Below are 19,239 nucleotides of genomic sequence, written 5' to 3'. Positions count from 1 at the left end.
AATATTTTGATGCAGCAGAGATTTTGAACCTTGGCACTGTCTGGATACTAAAATACAAGCCGTTTGAACTGATTGCTGCATAGTCTAGAGTTTACTGCAAAAATTGAAATGCAAATAACGAAAATTATTCTTCAAATGCGATTTTTTTATTTCCCAACAAATTCCTTAAATTGTACATGAAATGTATTATTTTGGGAATACAATTTAAAATTAATTTCTAGAAAAAATTAAAACTTACTTTTACTAAATGAGTAACATGCAAATTTTATTTCCTGTTGATTTTATCGGACCCTGTGAAATGGAGTAATTGGCAGCAATAAATAATAATCATTTTGTGCTGGAATGCTCCATTAATTCATTTTTTTTTTTAAAGAAAAAGTAATTATGTTTTATTATATTTATTTTTTTATTTTGGTATGGTATCATTATTTAAAGTAAAAATAATTATTTCACATTCAATTGACTTTTCATAAAAAATGAATTTGAAAATCAGCTAAAAATATGCCTACTTGCTGCGCTATTCTTGCAGTCCGTGCCTCACGCACATTTAAATGAGCAAATAAAAAGCGGCGGAGTGATGTGGTGGCAATAATGAAATACATCCCCCGCCTCTTCACCAACACATACACACAAATTAAACAAAAACTCTGATGTGCGTGCATGTTGTCGGTGGCGGCGCGAAAATTGGCGACAAAACGTGCTCATGATGACGACGATTTCCTCTCGTTCGCTTTTTCCATGAACAGAAAATTCGTCACCCGAGTTTCATACCCGAGGGTGAAGGTAATGTACACTGAAAAAAGCATCCCTTGTCACTCTCTTTCTCTCTCGGCCATTAAAAACAGAAAAAAACAGCCCAGTCAGCATCTCTCGCCTCCGCTTAATTATTCCTTTTGTTCGACCCAATAATTAACTTCATTAAAAGTGGCGACGGAGAGCGAAGAAGAAGTGCTCCTTCCTATTTGACATCCCCTTCGTCTGCTCCCTGTCCCGATTTGTGCACAACTCAAAAGCGCCACAATCGCTTTAGCGCCATCACCCCCCAACGCTTTTAATTTTCTGAAAAGGGAAAAGTAGCTTTGTTCTGAATAAATTTATGGCCCTCTACACCCCCTACTCGGAGTCGGCGATACGTTTTTAGTACTGACAATGACTCTGATTTTTCACCTGCAAAACGCATATATATACCAATTTTGGTTTTCATTTGAATGGAAATAAGATTTCACCTTGTTATAAAAGCATCTGACAATGAAAACCAAAATATATTAATTAGAAGCAAAGAACCACGTATTTAGTAAAATAGTGCTGGGTATGGTTTACAGTTTTCAGTTATTAATAATTAAGTCAGATAAATTTATATTTATGCAAATATTATTTAAAAGGCGTTGTCAGAGTGAGTCCTCTTGATCCCAACAGTTTCAGCAAAATTCTTGCCAGCTGCGATGCCGTTCTAGCAAAAATTTCATTTTCTTTAAAAAAAAAATTGTTTTCCAATCATTTGAATACAAGCAATTGTTGGAAAAATGCAAATACACAGCAACAATAATAATATATTTGTCATCTTCGGGACTTTTTCCTTACAATAATGACTTTAAATAGTTAAAATTTTTGATAGTATATTTTTTTTCTGTATTATAATTAACATTTTGAGACTTCTTTAAATTCCAGATTATTTTTAACTACTAAATTTATGGACTATTTTCAGACTTGTTACTATGAAATTCAAAATATTTTAATGTTGAATAGATATGAAAGTGATTATTTTCTTTCCTTAGAAAAACTTTATCTGAGACTTTTTTTAAACTTAAATTTGAACCTAAAATTTTGCATATTGTTGAAAAATGGATTTAAATTTTTTCACTATAGCTGAGATATCTAAAATGAATAGACACCTAGTCAGATGTTTTAGTTAATCTCAGTTTATTTTTATGTGTTTCAGGGCGTCAGGACGAAGATATCGCGCTTCCGAACATCCAGCAGGACGAGCAGTTGGCCCGCCAGAGGGAGGAGGACCAACTGCGCGCCACCCCTGACGACCCCTTGTCTCCACATCATCACCATAACTCATCCGCCGCAGCGCGTTCGAAACGCCGCCGCAAGCACAAAAATAAGTCAAGACAAAGGCACAAGTGAGTGTCGGCCATAACCCTTTATTTCCTCCGACACTTTTTGTTCACTCGTAAAAGCCCGAAAAAGATGATCTGCCACTTTTTTGCACGCGTCTTTTCCTCCCTTACTTTTGCACTCCACTCACCAAATACATATTCCGAATTTCACCTTTTTTTAGTTTGGCCTCCGGCCAAAAATTTTTATACGCACACCAGATACTTTCGCTTGCCAAATGTTGTATTTTGTGTGTAAAAAATCAAGCGAGTGTTCGCGTGATGGATCCGGTTGTCCCCAACAAGACAATGCCTTCCACGTTAAGCCCGTCGCTCGCTTTTTTCCATCCCGACTTCTCATTTTCGGTTAAAAAAAAATATAAGTTGTCGTCAACCCGGTTATTTTACAGCGGTCCTTCCACAACACGGCGCTTATGCTCCTCTCTCTGTTGCGAAGTTGAGCACCGCACTCTCCTAATGCACTTAATCAATTCCACTCGACAACACTGCATTTAAGTGCACTCGCCGTGCATAATTAAAACTAATGTACCTGATTTGAATAATTCTTCTTGATTTATTCCTTGTTCTTAACGATCTGCCAGTTTGAGAACAAAATTTATTAAGAAATTCAAATCAGCACTTCTTATTTATTTCAATACATCAATATTGCCATTTTATGGGAGATGATGTTATTTTGCTGTGCAAAATTGCAGATCTTTTCAATATCGGGGTGGAATACTCGTAAAATCAGATCAAAATTACTTTTTTTTAAAAGAGTGAAAAACATTAAAACTTATTAAATCTGTCTAAAAATAAAATGCTTAGTTTTAATTATAGAAATGTTTCACAAGTCACGGACGAGAAGTAACAGAAAATAGAATTATAGCTAGAGTGAAAAACTCATTTCAAGCTAATTTTTAACAAATAATCATCTTTCTAAATTTGTTTGAAGTTTGTTAATGATGAACCAAAAAAGGGGTCAAATATAAGCAAAAGTGACAAAAGTTCTGTCATTCATTGTTACAATTTTTTTTGCAAAGGATTGTAATGAATCATTATTTTATTCTCCTTCAAGAAATTAATGTGTCTCCTCTCCAGCTGAGCTATGCGCAAAGACTGCAAAAGACTATACATTTAGTTAAGCTCTTTGTACATGCAAATGAATTTAGGAATTGCATGTACTATGCAAACATCAAGAGCACGTTATGCAAAAGTGCTTATTGTTAGCCAGTACAAGCAAATTCGGTCCAACTAGTACCGCATTAATGCACTCTGCAACTAAATTAATCATCATCAGCAAAGCAAGTTAACAAGCACCGTGCATAATTCGCCTCCCACTCTCGACAAAGACACAAACTCGGCATTAATGCTATGTGTGTGCAGCGTAATGTTTGACAATCGTTGGCTTTTATGCTTCAATTAACATCCAGCAAAGGTACACACACACAAAATTCGCCTATAGAGGATGCATTACTTCATTAGATCAAAACTTCCATCAATATGAACTTTTAATTTAATTGTGTTTAATTTACTCACTAGCTTTTGCAAGAAATTTTTCTTCAGAAATTTTTTATACAAAATTTAATTTCAACAAAATAATCAATTCCAGATTAAATAATTGAAGTGTTGCTGAGAGGAATTATAAAATAAATTTTTTAATGCTATATCTGCAAAAAAAAATGTATGCATTTTTTTTTTAAATTTGGCGAACGCGATCCAATTATTTTTTTATCCCTCTCGATTGTGAGTGTGTGTAAATTAAGTATCAGCATCCAAAGCGGAAAAAGGCACCCTGAAATTTAAGTCAATTAATTAAATTGAACGCTCGCTCGTTTTCATCTGAAGCTGCAAGCCGCTGATAAGGGTGATTCAATCGCGCGAGATCCGATTATCCCGCTCGGCTAATCCCCGAATAAATATCATTGCAATTAAAGCGAGTGCCTGCGGATTAGCTGCGATTCAACTGGCGTAACCCACTTTTCTGGTCGAATGTGCAATTAAATTTTTTTTTTTCGTAGAGAGAAGCGAGAAAGAGAGGGAAATGAAACTCAAAATTTTACCCCAGGCAATTTCAGAGATGACACACACGGCGCTTTTATGTGCCTGCGTCTGTTTAATTTCGGGCCCGAAAAGTGCGTCTCTTTTTTACTGCAAAAAATTCTTCGCACATCACATGCTGCTCTGGTCCCGCGGCAAATTTTCTTGCCTTTATTGTGATCGTCTCGTGCATACCACTTTTACCTGCACAGCTTATTTTTAATTTCGCGTGAGTGCTGTTTTTACCCGGGATGTTTTGAACTTCTCAAATGTGTCCGAATCTATCCTCGAGGGTTGATAATCTTGCAGCAAATTCGGGTCGAGGCTCGAGAGGAATAAATTTTTAGCTTCGGGCATGGACAAGGCGCAATTTTGGGCTTCCCCGGCGACCAATTCAACGGAGTGATAACGCTGACTTTTATATTTTATCCTCTTAAGGGACATTACTCGCAACTCTCTCAAATCAAATCAGCGTTTTTAAAAGAGTTCTCTGGGGAACAAGATAATTGGTAAATCTAGAGCTTTTATACGTTACAGTGAAAGCCTTTCCTGAATAACTTCCAAATTTTTTTATTCAGCTCTGGAACTTTTATTATAAATAATAAGAATGTGCACATTTAAATAACAATTTCGCACAATCTTTCTTGACATTTAAAAAATAAATTTCAAATTGTGAAATAAACAAATGAAATTTATTCAATTTTATAGTTATAATGTTTCTCCTAATTTTAATATACAGGAAAGTTCCTTCAGTTTTTATTCTATTTTTCTAAAATCAATATTTTTTTTATTTTTTTATTTTCAATGAATAAATCTTTCCCTCAATTCATGTTAAATATTGAAGTTATTAATTAAAATTTTAAATCTTCAGAAAAACATTGCTTTTATTAGTTCCACTTTTTTATTGGTTGCTCTTACAATTACACTTTAACTTTTATCATTATTTTGAACTTCTTTAAAAAAAAAACACTAATCAACTTTAACATTGTTGCTCAAGGTTGATCTGGCCAAAATTTCTGGCAATTTTTTTCCCAGAAAAAGTTACTGAAAATCAGGGTTTTTAAACTATTATCTTGTTGGTTTCAGGGGTCGTCACCGTAAAGGCAAACTGGGTCGTTCCCAGCGAGCGGCGACGGCCCGCAAGGAACGCGTTTGGGAGCACGGCGTGATCCCGTACGACATCGACACCAACTTCAGCGGCAGCCACAAGGCCCTCTTCAAACTGGCCATGCGCCACTGGGAAAACAGGACGTGCGTCAAGTTTGTGGAACGCAACCCTGACGAGCACCCCAACTACATCCTATTCTCCGAAAGACCCTGCGGGTGATTTTATAACATTATCTTTCAGTAGAGTTGCTAAAAGATTCCAAAATTTTTATTACAGTTGCTGTTCGTTTGTCGGGCGCCGAGGAAACGGCGTTCAGGCGATTTCCATCGGCAAAAATTGCGACAAGTTTGGCATCGTGGTTCACGAATTGGGCCATGTTGTTGGATTTTGGCACGAACACACCAGACCTGACAGAGACCACCATGTGGCCATCGTGAGGGAAAATATTCTCACAGGTAAGAGCAATATACAATATTCTTCTTCTGCTTTTAAACCTAAAAAATCATGAATGATGCGTGATAAAATTTAATAAATTTTAAAACGTACTGAATTTGTTATAAATGGTGAATTTTAAATTTAAAATTCTTGAAAAAAATCTGTGGTTTTCCTTGTCAAACTTATTTTAAGTTTTAAATACCAATAATCATTTTATTATCAATTCTTAATGGCGAAATTTAAACATTATTAAAACTACGGAGCAAACAATAATTTAAATAAGAAAATTTTATTGCAATTTTACGCCAAAACTGGAATCTTCCTGCTATTTTTATTTTTCTATATATATTTATGTACTTATTTGAAATATATCCAAAGATTAAAAGAAGTTTATCAGCATTAATAATTTTTATATTTTGAAAATAAATATAGAGAATTTTTTAAATGGAAGAGTGTGAATATCAAAGTGAGTTGCAACGATTGTAAATGTAGACTGTTTGTTTGTGTACAGGATTTTTTTTATTGTTGCTACTCTACCGAAACGCGTTGCTCATACTCATAAACAACCCGAATTAAACTAAGCATGGCGGTAATGCCGCATTGGAGTGCGCGGTCATGCACGGAAAATGATCGGCCGGATTTAGCACTTGTTGGTGCTCGAGAGCATCGTGCAAACCGATTTGTCCGGGCCAATAATCCTCTGCACATATAAAGCCTGGTGAGCGATTGAGTGCACGAATGCAGCGCGGCAGTGCTAATGTGGTTGATTGCGAATCAATCACGTCCGTCACGCATTCAGAGTGCTTGGTCTCTATATTAGCCTGCCGCCTACTCCATTGCAAAACACCAGTGCAATCCGTGACGTGACACATGACAACAGGCGCTATTAGCTCAAAATTAAAATCGATCCATGGATCAGCTCCGTTGATATATAATATTTTTTTTTTATAATATATGAATATAAAAATTAAAAATTTGATCAATTTCAAGTTTATTATTTCTTTAGGGCTCTTCAAAATTTTGATCTTAACTGAAAAGGAAGTTCTATTTTTTTTCTTTAATATTCGATTTTAAATACAAGCTTAAACTTTTATTTTGCGACTTTTTAAAAGAGCTCTTAATTTTTTTTAATTTCTCTTGCAAATATTTCTTTTATGGCTGAGCTTCCAAGTCTATAACGATCTAACGATGCGTGCAACTGTAAATAAATAAATTGCAATTTGCCTCTGTTGGTCAAGGACGGGGCGCTCGTTGTTGGATCTCCCCAGAGGCTGATGTAAAGCACTGGGCCAAATAATCAAACTTACGGCTCGTTGTCGAAATAAAGGGTCGCGTGCAGTTGGCCCAATACATAATGACCAACAGGGTCGACACATGTATATTAATTTGTCCAAGCAACTCGCCGCACAATGATTTTGATTTATTGCCCTGCAGTGTGTGTTGATTTAATTTTACGACCGTGTGCACTCGCTCCCGGGCACACTCCCACATTAACGTCCAAACCTCTGGAAATTGTGCCCTTTTAACGCAAACAGAATTTTTGATTCAATTAAATGGGATGCGTGCGCTATGATTCTATTACACTCTTTCACAGAAGTTGTTTTAAATCAGTTTTATGTTGTGCGCTTGTTGGTCTGAAAATTAATTTACATGAGAATATTGCCTGGTTTTAATTAATTGCTACATTGATAGAGATACAAACTCAATATTCTTTATTTATGCACAGTTTTATTTTTTATATTAATGAAAATTATTGATACATAATTATTTTAATTATGATCATCCAAATATTAAAAAAAATTATCACTAAAAGTGAAAATTATAAAGTTTTTAATTTTTTTTTTAGGTCAGGAATACAACTTTAACAAATTGACGTCTGAGGAAGTTCACTCCTTGGGATTACCTTATGACTATGACTCCATTATGCACTATGCGAGAAACACTTTTTCCAAGGTAAATTTTCCCATTGAATTTCAATTATTCTTCAGTTGAGTTTTAATTTTGATTCAAAGGGTTCTTACTTGGATACTATTTTACCTCTGGAGCAAATGCCGACCAAGAAGAGACCGGAAATTGGCCAGCGCATCCGACTCAGTGAGGGCGACGTTTCTCAGACAAATTTGCTCTACAAATGTCCAAGTAAGTTTTCCTCATCACTCATCATTTGAAAAAGAAAAAAACATACTTTAAATTTAATTTATTAAATTATCCTATTAAGCACTGATTTCTCTACGACTTCCCTTTTTATAACACAAATGATTGATTTTTTAATTGAATTCTTTTAACATAATAAATGATAATAAATGCATGCATTTTATATTTTTATCGCATTTTTTTAAAATTTATATTCGGTGTTTTTAATAAGAATTTCTGCTGTTTTTAAATGCTCTATATTTTAATTTTAAAGAGTGTGGCAGAACGTTCCAAGATAGCTCTGGCGCATTTCAATCTCCTCAGTTTGGCAGCCCCAGTCCGGCGGATACGCCGGAAAAGTGTGAGTGGCGAATCACCGCCACCCACGGCGAACGAATCGTGCTCAACATCACCGACATGGACATGCCTTACACGGATGACTGCAGACATGACTACATCGAAATACGCGACGGATACTGGATCAAATCACCGGTTATAGGTCAGGATAAATTTTTGGAAGCTCAAACATTAAAAATTTATTAGCTACCAATTTTTATAAACATATAGAGGATTGCTTTAAATTTGAATACTTTCCTGTTTTTTTTTTGTTTTTTTTTTAATTTAAAAAAAAAGTTAATTATTGAAATGGGAGTCATCAATTTGTACAATTTTCATTTCCCAGGAAGGTTCTGCGGAAACAAGCCTTTAGAATCTGCCATTACATCTTCAGGAAGCAGGATGTTGATCGTCTACATGACATCAGGTCGTCTCGGTGGCCAAGGATTCCAGGCGCATTATGAAGGTTCATTTCTGTTCACTTTTTTTACCAAATCTAAAACTGATGAATTAAAATAAAATTTTATTTTATAATAAAGATTTTTTAAGAAAAAATAAAAAAAAATAAATAAGAAAAGAAATTCTTTGAATGTCTGCAGCTGTGTGTGGTGGCGACCTGGACATGGAAAAGGGCCACCTAGAGTCACCAAACTTCCCTGAAGACTACCCAGCCCTGAAGGAGTGCGTGTGGCGCATCTCGGTGCCCGAGAACTTCCAGGTGGCGCTCAAGTTCCAGTCGTTTGAGGCAAGTGGAGTGAAAAAATACGACTCTTATTTTTAGATGTGGGAAGCGACGGACGGACGGACGCGTCTTAAATTAGCCCCGGCGTATTGGGGGATGCGGCGATCGCCTGAGAGTGAGAGAGGAAGAGGGTGAAACATCCCTCCGCTGCAATTTCCTCTGTAGCATTTTCATCTGTTGCCTTCTTCTCTCTCTCTCCTCCGCCAGAATGCACAAAAATGTATATAATTGGCGTCGTCCCTAGCATAAATTCTTACTTAGGCAAGAAAAAAGAAATGAGTTTCTGTTCATCTTAACTAGGAAAATGTTTTTTTTTTCTTTGAGAAGTACTCACTTAGGAAGGGGCTGTAAAAAGTGCTTGTACGTCTCGATTTTATGCATTTGGACGTTTTTATTGAATAAAGTCTCGCGGTTTAGTGGTGGCTTTGTCTGGTGATAAGGCAGAAGCTGGTGCACCAACACCCTTGACAAGCTTGAGGAGAGGTTTACCTCTTGAGGCTGCATGGCCTCTCGACGAGAGCTCGGTTTTTTGCATGTGTCACTCGAGTTGTTTTCTGTCTGCCAGACAACGCTACCAGTAATTACGGCATTTACGTATATAAACTTGCTGCTGAGGATTAAGAAAAGAAAACGGGTGTCCCCGTGCGACTGAGTATTGGAATAACATAAGAAAAATTGCAAACGTCAAATTGGCATTGATTTTTTTTAAATTTTTACTCCAAATAATATACTATAATTATGACCAAAAATTATGAAAATTCGCAAAATTAAATTTTACTCCAAATGTTGGTTTTTAGATCGAGAAGCATGATAACTGCGTGTATGATTATCTAGAGGTGCGGGATGGTTCCTTTGAAAACTCAACCCTGATAGGCAAATATTGCGGACACAAACTACCCACTGAAATCTTGTCCACCGGAAATAAACTGTGGATCAAATTTGTCTCGGATGGCTCTGTGCAGAAAGCTGGTTTCTCAGCCACATTTATGAAAGGTAAGATTTGCAATCAATTCTTGCAACATATTATATTTTTTAATAAATACCATTTTGTTTTTTTTAATGGGGAAATTTTTCATAAATATTTTTTAATAATTAAAAAAAAAGATATTAAATTTATAGATTTAAACTGAAAGAAATTGAAACCTACACTGAAATTATTATTTTGTGTCTAATTGCTGCGCAATTACTTTTGAAGAGTTTGACGAGTGCACAACAAGCACGGAGCAAGACTGCGAGCAGATTTGCATCAACACTCTAGGTGGCTATTACTGCTCCTGTAAAATAGGCTACGAGCTGCACTCCGACGGCAAACGCTGCATTGGTGAGGGTCCTTGTTTTTTCTTGAAAGGCGCGCGCTCTAACAGTGGCAATTTGTAGACGCTTGCGGAGGACTGTTTGCTGTGCCCAATGGAACAATCACGAGTCCCAGTTTCCCGGCACTCTACCCCAGCAACAAGCATTGTTCTTGGGAAATCCACGCGCCTCCGCAGTACAAGATCACCTTGAACTTTACACACTTCGACTTGGAAGGGAACAATGTGAGGTTTTTTCAGAGTTATTTTTTGCAATTTCTTCTAACCAAAATTTCTCTCAGCACGATTGTGAGTATGACAACGTTGAGGTGCAAAGTATCCACTCCAACAACGTCGCTCGGACGCACGGTGTCTACTGCGGAAACGTCCGTCCTGAAATGGTCACTTCCGAGACAAACAAAATGCGAATTGAGTTTTCCACCGACAACTCTGTGCAGAAAACTGGATTTGCTGCCGTATTTTTTACAGGTTTGGCCTTTTTATGGTTTGAATTAAAAGATATCTTTTATTTTAAAAAGCAATTATTTCATTTCAATAATTTAATAATAAGTAACAGAGTAAAACTGCTGCGGTTTTACAATTTTATCATGAAAATTTTATAAATATATTTTTAGAATTTTTGTTGTTATCAGCAGTTCTAAAAATATGCAGCGTTACAATCCGATCTTTGGACATTCTTTTTTTATAATATTCAATTTTTATATATAAATATCTGTCACTGACTTCAAAAAAATAAACATTTTGCAGACATGGATGAGTGCTCGGTGAATAATGGAGGATGTCAACATGAGTGCAAGAACCTCATCGGGTCGTACGAGTGCAGCTGCTACAACGGCTTCATGCTGCACGATGACCAGCACATGTGCAAAGAAGGCGGATGCAAGCATGAGATAGACAGCCCGCACGGCAACATCCACAGTCCAAACTACCCCGAGTACTACCCTAGCAAGAAGGAGTGCGTCTGGAAGTTCTCCACCACGCCGGGTCACAGAATAAAATTGGTTGGTTATAAAAATATTTAAATTTTAAACTTCATATAGCAAAAATAAAATTCAAACCAAATTTATTTCATGTATTTTTTCCTTCAACAAATAATTGGGTGAAAACCACTATTTAACAATTATTTCTTGCATCCATGCAGGCATTTAAAGAATTCGAGATCGAGCCGCACCAGGAATGCACCTATGACAACGTCGCTTTCTACGATGGACCAGGCGAGGATTCGCAAACTCTCGGTCGCTTCTGCGGCTCCAAAATTCCGCACCCCATTGTGGCAAGCAGCAATGAATTGTACATGGTCTTCAAGTCTGACGCTTCGGTGCAGAGAAAGGGATTTTTGGCCGAGCACATGACAGGTAAAAATAATTCAACATGTGTGTTTTTGTGTTATTGGTGAGGTTTCTCTCCAGAAAATTTATTAGAAACACAATTGGATTAAAATATTTTAATAATAATAGAATTTCATCACAATTTCTTTAAAAGGAATAAAATGTTGAAATTTTAGTTTGCGGAGGTACTTTGCGCGCAACAACAGACGTTCAGCACATTTACTCACACACAAAGTTTGGGGACCAAACCTATGACAACGCCATTGACTGTGAGTGGACAATAAAGGCGCCTTCGGGCTACGTAGTGCAGCTGCAGTTCATCACTTTTGAGCTCGAGGACGAAAACGACTGTTCGTATGACTCGGTGCAGGTGTTTGCTGATGAAGATTCCGGCCACTTTTTTGACAAATACTGTGGGCCACACGTAAGTTTAAATCAAATCTTTATTTTAATTAATTTATTTTTAAAATAAAATTCATTTCCATTTATTTTGTTTTATCAGAAACCAGAGGACATTTACTCAACCAGAGAAGAGATGGTCCTGCGTTTTAGGACGGACGACTCGGTTGTGAGCAAGGGCTTCTCTGCCTCCTACCAAGCCGTGCGCAACAGCATTGGCGACTGAAGCAAATTCTTTGAGTGAAGATTTGAAAAACAGACTTTTTGATGCAAAATGATCGCGCAAGTCAGATTTATTCTCTCATTATATACGATCATTGTCAATATATTTACTGTGTTTAGAGGTATATTGTGGTTAAGTCAAAAAAGTAAATATGATTGGATGGAATGAATGAAACAAAGACAAGAGACTATTCTGTATTTAAAAGATACTGAGATTGTCCAGGACACTTATATACTGAACTATGTCGTTGCAAAAATTAAGTTGAAAGAGCCGCCAGAATTACTTAACCTGCCGGAGGGGCTGCCAAGGAAATTGTAAAAGCGCCAAAAATAGAAATTTTTTATATTTTGAGAAGAATAATCATGTGGTAATTGTGTAGGTGTTGCTTATTAATTGCTGTCACAAAAAATGATATCTTTTAGGTGTGTTGTTTGTATATCAGCTTTCAGAAGAGGCGATAAAAGTTACACACCGCCCTTTCAGCCGCAATTCCCTAATGGTACTTGTGTTTGCAATATTTTAATAATTTAATTAATGTATTTAGAAAGCCAAAAATAGTGAGATATATCACGTTGCATTTTTTCTTAATAGAATGTGTTCAATAGCATTGAAAATTAACGCCAAGGGAATTGCTGCAATATTTTTTCTTATCAAATGACAACAGTGCCATTTTTTTATGATAATAGTATATTGATAAAAAAATTCTGTATACCTCTTAATTATTTTACTTCTCTCCCAAAGCAAAGAGGAGAGAATTCAAGTATATTACATGTTGTATGCAAAAGTTTTAAAATATCGACAAAAAGTTTTGGCCAATTTTTTTTTTTTTAATCTGTGTATGAATGGACCTTATTCGAGTCGGAGAGGCAAAACAAAAATATATTAGTGTAAATATTTATTGCTGTTCATAATTCAGAATTTTGTAATGCTCTAGAGCGAGGTCAGTTCCCATCTCGCATACTGCCAAAATCTGTTAAATTCACGTAAAGAATGCAGTTTGAAACTAAGGTGTGTTGAATCATTCAAAATACTGATAATAAGATGGAATAATCCAAAATCTCATGTTGTACATATATTGAAGAATAAAATTCAAAATGATCTTCTTGTTTAAATTTTCAGGTCTGATTATTAATTTTCAGTTCCCCAAACCAACAAGATAGGGTTCTTCTGGTTTCAAAGAAAATGCTTCATTCTCTTGTCACTGTTTCTTTCTTTTTAATGAAATACTACACAACGTTCTGCCATCCACAACATACACCTAGTAATCAAAATGCACATTCACTGATACAGATACACATAAGAGTCATGCATTACATCAATATCCTAACGTACAATTAAAAAATGAGTCTTGTAATTCATCAAGTTTTTCAACTTCGGCTAACAAAATAGCGATATTGGGGCTCAAAAGTATATTATTTATGGCTCTAACATTTATGACACATGGACTTTTCCTAAATCTTTCAAGATCTTAAGTTTGCCATTATAAATCTAGAAAGGTACCAAAAGCACGCTGCTCATTTTTTTTATTCCTTTCAGTAGGTTTAGCATAATAGAATCAAAGTATGGTAAGTAGTATAAAAGTTTTTGCCGAACGCTCTAAACATTGTGAATTTTTACGAAGAACAATAGGGTTTGCCATGGCTAAATTGTTTAGATAAATGTTGAACATTGAATACATACAGTCGGTTAATAATTTCCATTTCATTATTGCACTCAAACTTAAAAAAAACTTACTTCATCTTATGTAAGTTTGATGTTTATAAAAATTCAAATCTTGATTTTGAAATAGCACCAATTTGGGAATAATTTTGTTTCTAAATAGGCTTCTTTCAGCCTACTACATGTAGGACATTTATTTAATTTAAAAAAAATTGCCTTCAAGCTGCGAAGAATAAATTAAGCCATTCTGGGGATGGAAAAAGTACAGAGTAAAAAATCAGGCACAGAATCTTTCTCGTCAGGCACAACCTTGACAGCATTTATAATTTTTTTTTTCAAAAACTTTATAAGGCTAAAGAGGAACAGTGCAACTGAAAACAAGCATTATTCTTCTCAATAAGTATAATACTCGCAACAAATTGTAGTCTACTTTTGACAAGGCATTCCGATGTGGAGTTTAAGGCCAATCTATGCAGAGGCAAAAAGCTGCCCTTGTTCTGAATTGTGCTCGTTGAAATAAAGAGTTAAAAATTTGTGCTCGAATTAGTTCCGGTTCACACCCTGATTTTAGGGGCAAAGAAACAAAGGAGGAAGAATAAAAATAATGGCCGTCTTGCTTTACAGCAAGATCAAGTCTTTCTGACTGATTCCTAAGAGTTAATAATTGAATATTTCTTGTAATATATTATTTTGGTTATATTGCACACGTATTTACATTAGGTATGCTGCATTGATTTAAATTATAAGGTAATCACATTACATCACAAATGGCCCTCAATAAGAAAAACCACCGTCCTCATTCTCTTTTTGGTTTCACTCGATGACGGTTGCTGCAAAGGATGGAAAAGGGAGAGACGTGAGGTAGACTTTTAACATTTAAAATAATACTTCCGTTGGATTGTGGCAAAAATTTTGAGATCCAAAAAGCTCAACGCCTTCCCTTTTGCAAAACTTAAGAACCAACAAAATCGTTTTTGGTCAACAAAGGGGAAAATGAAAAAAAAAAAAATCATTTGAAAAAAGTCACTTCAGTCACACCATTCTGGGAATGCACGCCCTAATCTCCTCTCGAGAGGCATAGTCATCTGCCGCCCCATTGTACTGTCTTGGAGAGTTGTACGGCCTGAAGGTGGACATTGAGGGCACCACTTCGTTCCGAGAAACGTACTCAGGCTCCTCGTCTTCCTCAATGGCCTGCTCATCAACGTCGGAGCCACTTGAGTAGCCCTTGGCCAACTCCTCATTGCTCCGCCGCGCCGAGTCACCGTGTCCACTGTCTTTGCTGCTCTCCGAATCGACATCATGGAAAGGCATGATTACAGGTGCAGACGACACCACCGGTCCCAATGACAGTGATGCTTGGGCTGGAGTGGGGGTGGCGCTTGGGCGCGTCCGAGTGTGGTATATGACACCCACCCAGCAGAAAGAGGTCACCACGATGCAGCACACCACAGAGATGACCACATACACGTAAATGGACTGACTGCTTGCAATAGTAACCGACCCTGCAAAAAGTGAGTTTTTTATATAGTTTACAAAGAATTTCATCTAAATAAAAAAATTCTTCAATTATTGTTCAGTCTCTTTGAAAAAAATCAATTTTTTTTTTATAAAACTTACTTGGAATGATGGTCAGGCGGGAAGAGCCTCGTTCAGTGCCAGCAGAATTGGCGATTTCGCACTGATAGTTGCCGGAATCAGTCTTTGCAGAATTGACGATGATTAGCAGTTGATTTTCAGCAGTAAAGAAATGCCGAGATGTGGCTAACAACGGCTGGCTGTCCTTAGTCCAACTTAGTTTTGGCTTAGGGTGGCCACCAGCCATGCATTCCAAGACAGTGGTTTCCCCCTCGGTGACATCCTTGTGCTCCATAGGTTTGATGAAAACAGGTGGTTCTGAAATAAATGCATTTGAGTATTCTGACGACGACATAGTTTAAAATTAAACCTACCAACTACTGTAAGAACAGCATCGGTTGTGACTTTGCCTGCTTTGTTTACAGCAGAACAGCTGTAACTTCCCGAATCGCTTAATTTGACATCCACAATGAAGAAAGTTACGTCAGCAGGCAAAACGTGCATTCTTCTTTCAGCAGCGGCTGGAAAAGAGCTGCCACCATCTTTGTTCCAAGAAATTTCTGGCTTTGGTTCGCCTTCTGCATGACACTCAAGTCTAGCTGTGCTTCCTGCCTTTAGCGTTAAGTTCTGTGGTCTCTTTAGAAAAACAGGCAAAGCTGTAATAGAGAAAATTGTATCAGGGCAATTGATGCAGAATTTTGATTAGAACTCTAAAAATATTTTGTGAGGCTGAATTTTAAATAACGACTATTTTCAGAATAAAAGATAAATGAGCAACTTACTGAAGACGTTCACTTTGGCCTTGGATGAAAAAGTAGTTCCATAGTCGTTCGAAACAATACACTGATAAACCGCAGCGTCAGAAGAGTTGATTTTGTTCAAATTCAGTAGAGACTGTTGCTGCCAGTTCTCATCCAAGCTCTCCAAATCACCGTCAACTTGGCCCTTGTGTGCAGAAATTACAATATTGTCTTTCTTCCACTGAAACCTCATCAACTCCTGGACAGGAGCGGACGCTCGACATGTCAGGGTAATGTTGTCCCCAGTTTTAGCTTCTAAGTAGCGTGGCTCTTCGATGATGGCAGGCTTGGGAAAACCATCGCATGGCAAACTGAGTGGTCGGAGTTGACGGATTAGGTCGCCTCGAAGCTCCCGCGGATGTTTACAGCGCAGATCCAGTTTCAAGCTCTTGCTGACCAGGAACTCAGGCAGCCAGTCAAGGTTACAGTAGCACAAAAGGTCTTGGGAGTTCATTTCTAAGTACTTTAGACGATGCATTTCATCCAAGGCCTTTTCTTGAATCGTTTTGATTGGATTGTCGTTAAGGTCCAGATGTGTCAAGTGGCTCAGACCTTCAAATGATTTAGGGTTGAATGCTGTGATGTTGTTTGATGAGAGGTCCAGCATCAACAAGCCAGTCAGGGGCTTGAATGAACCGATCGGGTCTTCAATAACGTGGGCTAGAAGATTTTCCTTCAAAATCCTGGAAAGCAAAATACTTAGTTTTCAGTACATTGTGACTTTGAATGAACATACAAAATTTCCAAGCTTGGCAAATTGCTGAAAGCAGTATCAGTTATATCCGACATGTGATTGCCACTCAAATCAAGTCTCTTCAGTTTCGACAGATGTTTAAAGGCATGAGGGCCTAGTGAGGTCAGCAAGTTGTTGGAAAGATCCCTTTAAAGGAAAATGTAGAGAAAATACTTAATTGAATTTATAAAAACTCACAAGTCATGCAGGTCGTAGCAAAACTCAAAAGCATCAGTTTCAATTAAGGAAATTTCGTTGTTTGACAAATTCAGATGTTGGAGAGAGGGTAATCCATAAAGCCAAGCTTTCCGTAAGGTGGGAATACCGTTGTAGTCAAGTTGCCTGAATAGAAAAGTTTAATTAACATACACAAGGTAACACAAATTTCATCAAGGTGACTTACAATTTCTTGAGATTTTTCAACTCGTAAAAAGCGCCATCAAGCATTTCCTCTAATTTATTTCTTCTTAAATTCATATGCTGGAGTTTAGAAAGTCCTTTGAAAGTGATGCCTTCAATTTCATTGATTCTGTTGTTGCTTAAGTCACTAAATGTACAAAATTTAGTAGAATTCCTAAGGATAATATGGTTTTTAACTCACAGTGATTCCAAATTGGCCATAGTGGCAAAAAAGCCCTTCTCGATTCGAGAAATTTGGTTTCTCGATATTGAAAGTCTGACCAAACTGGAGCACCCGTCCATGTAGCCTCCTTGCAGATTTTTTATTTGATTTTTGTTGAGGTTTCTAGATTAAAAAATAAAAATAGTGAAGTTATGATTCAAGCATCATAAGGAATGCTTATGCTTACAATCGTTGCAATGAAAAGTTGGCAGGAAAAGAGTCTGAGCCGAGTCTGATGTCATTATGGCTGAAGTCGGCTTCGGTTAGAGACGGCATGGGAGTGAAGTCTTCCTTGGAGAGACTTCTCAGTCTGTTGTGTCTCCTGCAAAACCAGACCCATTATAATTATTGCATTTCATTAACCTGACGCCAGGACGGGTATTATTTATAGCTTTGAAATGAAATACAAATAAAATAATAATGACAGATGTCTAGACCACTCAAAAGCATCAAATTGGGCTTGAATAAATAATGCTATGACTAGAATTATTTGAGAAGTTTTTGAAAAAAGCAAATAATATATAATTATTTGATTGAATTAATGATATCGAGTTTGAAGAGCACTCCTTTGTTTGCTTCTTATCTATCTCAGTATACAACTTAATGAGCTGATAATACTGTATAGCTCTTAACTTGAATTGCTTTTTTATGAAGGATGACAGAATCGCTCTTTTATATCATAGAGACATAATCTTAAGATGGCCTAAAATTGGTGTTTAATTATTTTCACTTACATATCCAGAATTTTCAGTTGGGGGAGGTAGGGAAAAATTGGCATAATGTCAAAGCCATTTCCACTCAGTCGCCTGAAACAAACGTCATTGAAATCATTTTTCATATGAAATAATAACATCATTTTTCATAATTTATCACGAATTACAATAAATAATACAAAATGAATAATATATAATCGTGCATTTTAAACAAAAAAAATGACATAATTTTGCCAATTTTGAATTCTCATTATTAAAATTTTAGTGTTTTTGAATAATTAATAAAATGTCTCTGATTGATGTGAATAACGAGGCCTTAATAAATCATGCATACAAAAGCATGATGTTAAGGCAAGAGGTTGTGGCGCCTCTGTAAGAGCCACCCTCAAGTTGCCCCTTAATCAAGAGGAATTTTGCAAATTTTTACTTACAAATCTTTGACACTTTCAGGAATGTTGTCCGGGATCATACTATCTCCGAGTTGTCCGCACTGTACATAGTCGAGGACACAGACGCACACGCCCGGACACTCGTTAGCAGAGGCGGGCGGAATGTGGGCGTCAAACGTCGTGTTCAGGGCAGTCTCCAGCTCGGCCGGCGCCGCTGCAGGCGAGGAATCGCCACTCGGCGCCGCCGTCGTTGCAACCACCAGCACACACACGGTGACTAACAAAAGCCACCGCAGCACAAGTGTCCGAGTAGTGAAGAAAACACAAGAATACGGCGCCATCTTAGGAGTCCTTTTGATCAGATGCCCCGCCGAGCTGTCTGTGACATTTTTCCACCTTCCCAGCTCAAAACCACCCGGGATTCAACGAATCACCGACGGACCGTCCGTCTAGCTGCACAAACTGTACGAAACCAGAGCCATTTTGGGCCTAACGACCGCCAGAAGACCGAAAATCGGCCAAAACGCGATGAATTCGCAGGGATGCTGTGATTCAAGGTGTTGTTCTTCCTAAAACATCTCAAGATTTG

The 19,239-nt window shown here is 37.1% G+C and overlaps 2 protein-coding genes across 2 annotated transcripts in view; one reads left to right on the top strand and one right to left on the bottom strand.

Moving 5' to 3' along the window:
- The window catches only part of LOC132193094 (protein tolkin-like), a 22,586-nt gene extending 9,318 nt beyond the window's left edge, over window positions 1–13,268 (top strand). The window contains exons 2-17 of the mRNA XM_059613476.1: window positions 1,940–2,129; window positions 5,226–5,462; window positions 5,524–5,702; window positions 7,529–7,635; window positions 7,695–7,821; window positions 8,090–8,314; window positions 8,498–8,617; window positions 8,751–8,896; window positions 9,691–9,886; window positions 10,089–10,214; window positions 10,271–10,431; window positions 10,488–10,674; window positions 10,954–11,207; window positions 11,348–11,561; window positions 11,711–11,958; window positions 12,037–13,268. Coding sequence (XP_059469459.1) covers window positions 1,940–2,129; window positions 5,226–5,462; window positions 5,524–5,702; window positions 7,529–7,635; window positions 7,695–7,821; window positions 8,090–8,314; window positions 8,498–8,617; window positions 8,751–8,896; window positions 9,691–9,886; window positions 10,089–10,214; window positions 10,271–10,431; window positions 10,488–10,674; window positions 10,954–11,207; window positions 11,348–11,561; window positions 11,711–11,958; window positions 12,037–12,159 — 2,840 coding nt within the window. The 3' untranslated portion in view covers window positions 12,160–13,268. The remainder of the gene's footprint in view (window positions 1–1,939; window positions 2,130–5,225; window positions 5,463–5,523; window positions 5,703–7,528; window positions 7,636–7,694; window positions 7,822–8,089; window positions 8,315–8,497; window positions 8,618–8,750; window positions 8,897–9,690; window positions 9,887–10,088; window positions 10,215–10,270; window positions 10,432–10,487; window positions 10,675–10,953; window positions 11,208–11,347; window positions 11,562–11,710; window positions 11,959–12,036) is intronic.
- LOC132193095 (leucine-rich repeats and immunoglobulin-like domains protein 3) lies at window positions 12,992–19,239 on the bottom strand. Its single transcript, XM_059613477.1, has 11 exons — window positions 18,693–19,239; window positions 18,283–18,354; window positions 17,736–17,870; window positions 17,528–17,671; window positions 17,330–17,473; window positions 17,125–17,268; window positions 16,930–17,073; window positions 16,176–16,876; window positions 15,768–16,049; window positions 15,436–15,711; window positions 12,992–15,320 (listed from the first exon to the last, which is right to left on the bottom strand). Exons 1-11 carry the CDS (start codon window positions 18,989–18,991, stop codon window positions 14,848–14,850), a joined length of 2,814 nt encoding a protein of 937 aa, XP_059469460.1. The 5' UTR covers window positions 18,992–19,239; the 3' UTR covers window positions 12,992–14,847.

Source organism: Neocloeon triangulifer, unplaced genomic scaffold, assembly GCF_031216515.1.
Source record: "Neocloeon triangulifer isolate White Clay Creek 2 clone unplaced genomic scaffold, ASM3121651v1 ptg000003l, whole genome shotgun sequence".
Lineage (NCBI taxonomy): Eukaryota > Metazoa > Arthropoda > Insecta > Ephemeroptera > Baetidae > Neocloeon > Neocloeon triangulifer.
This window is presented reverse-complemented; position numbering and strand designations above follow the sequence as displayed.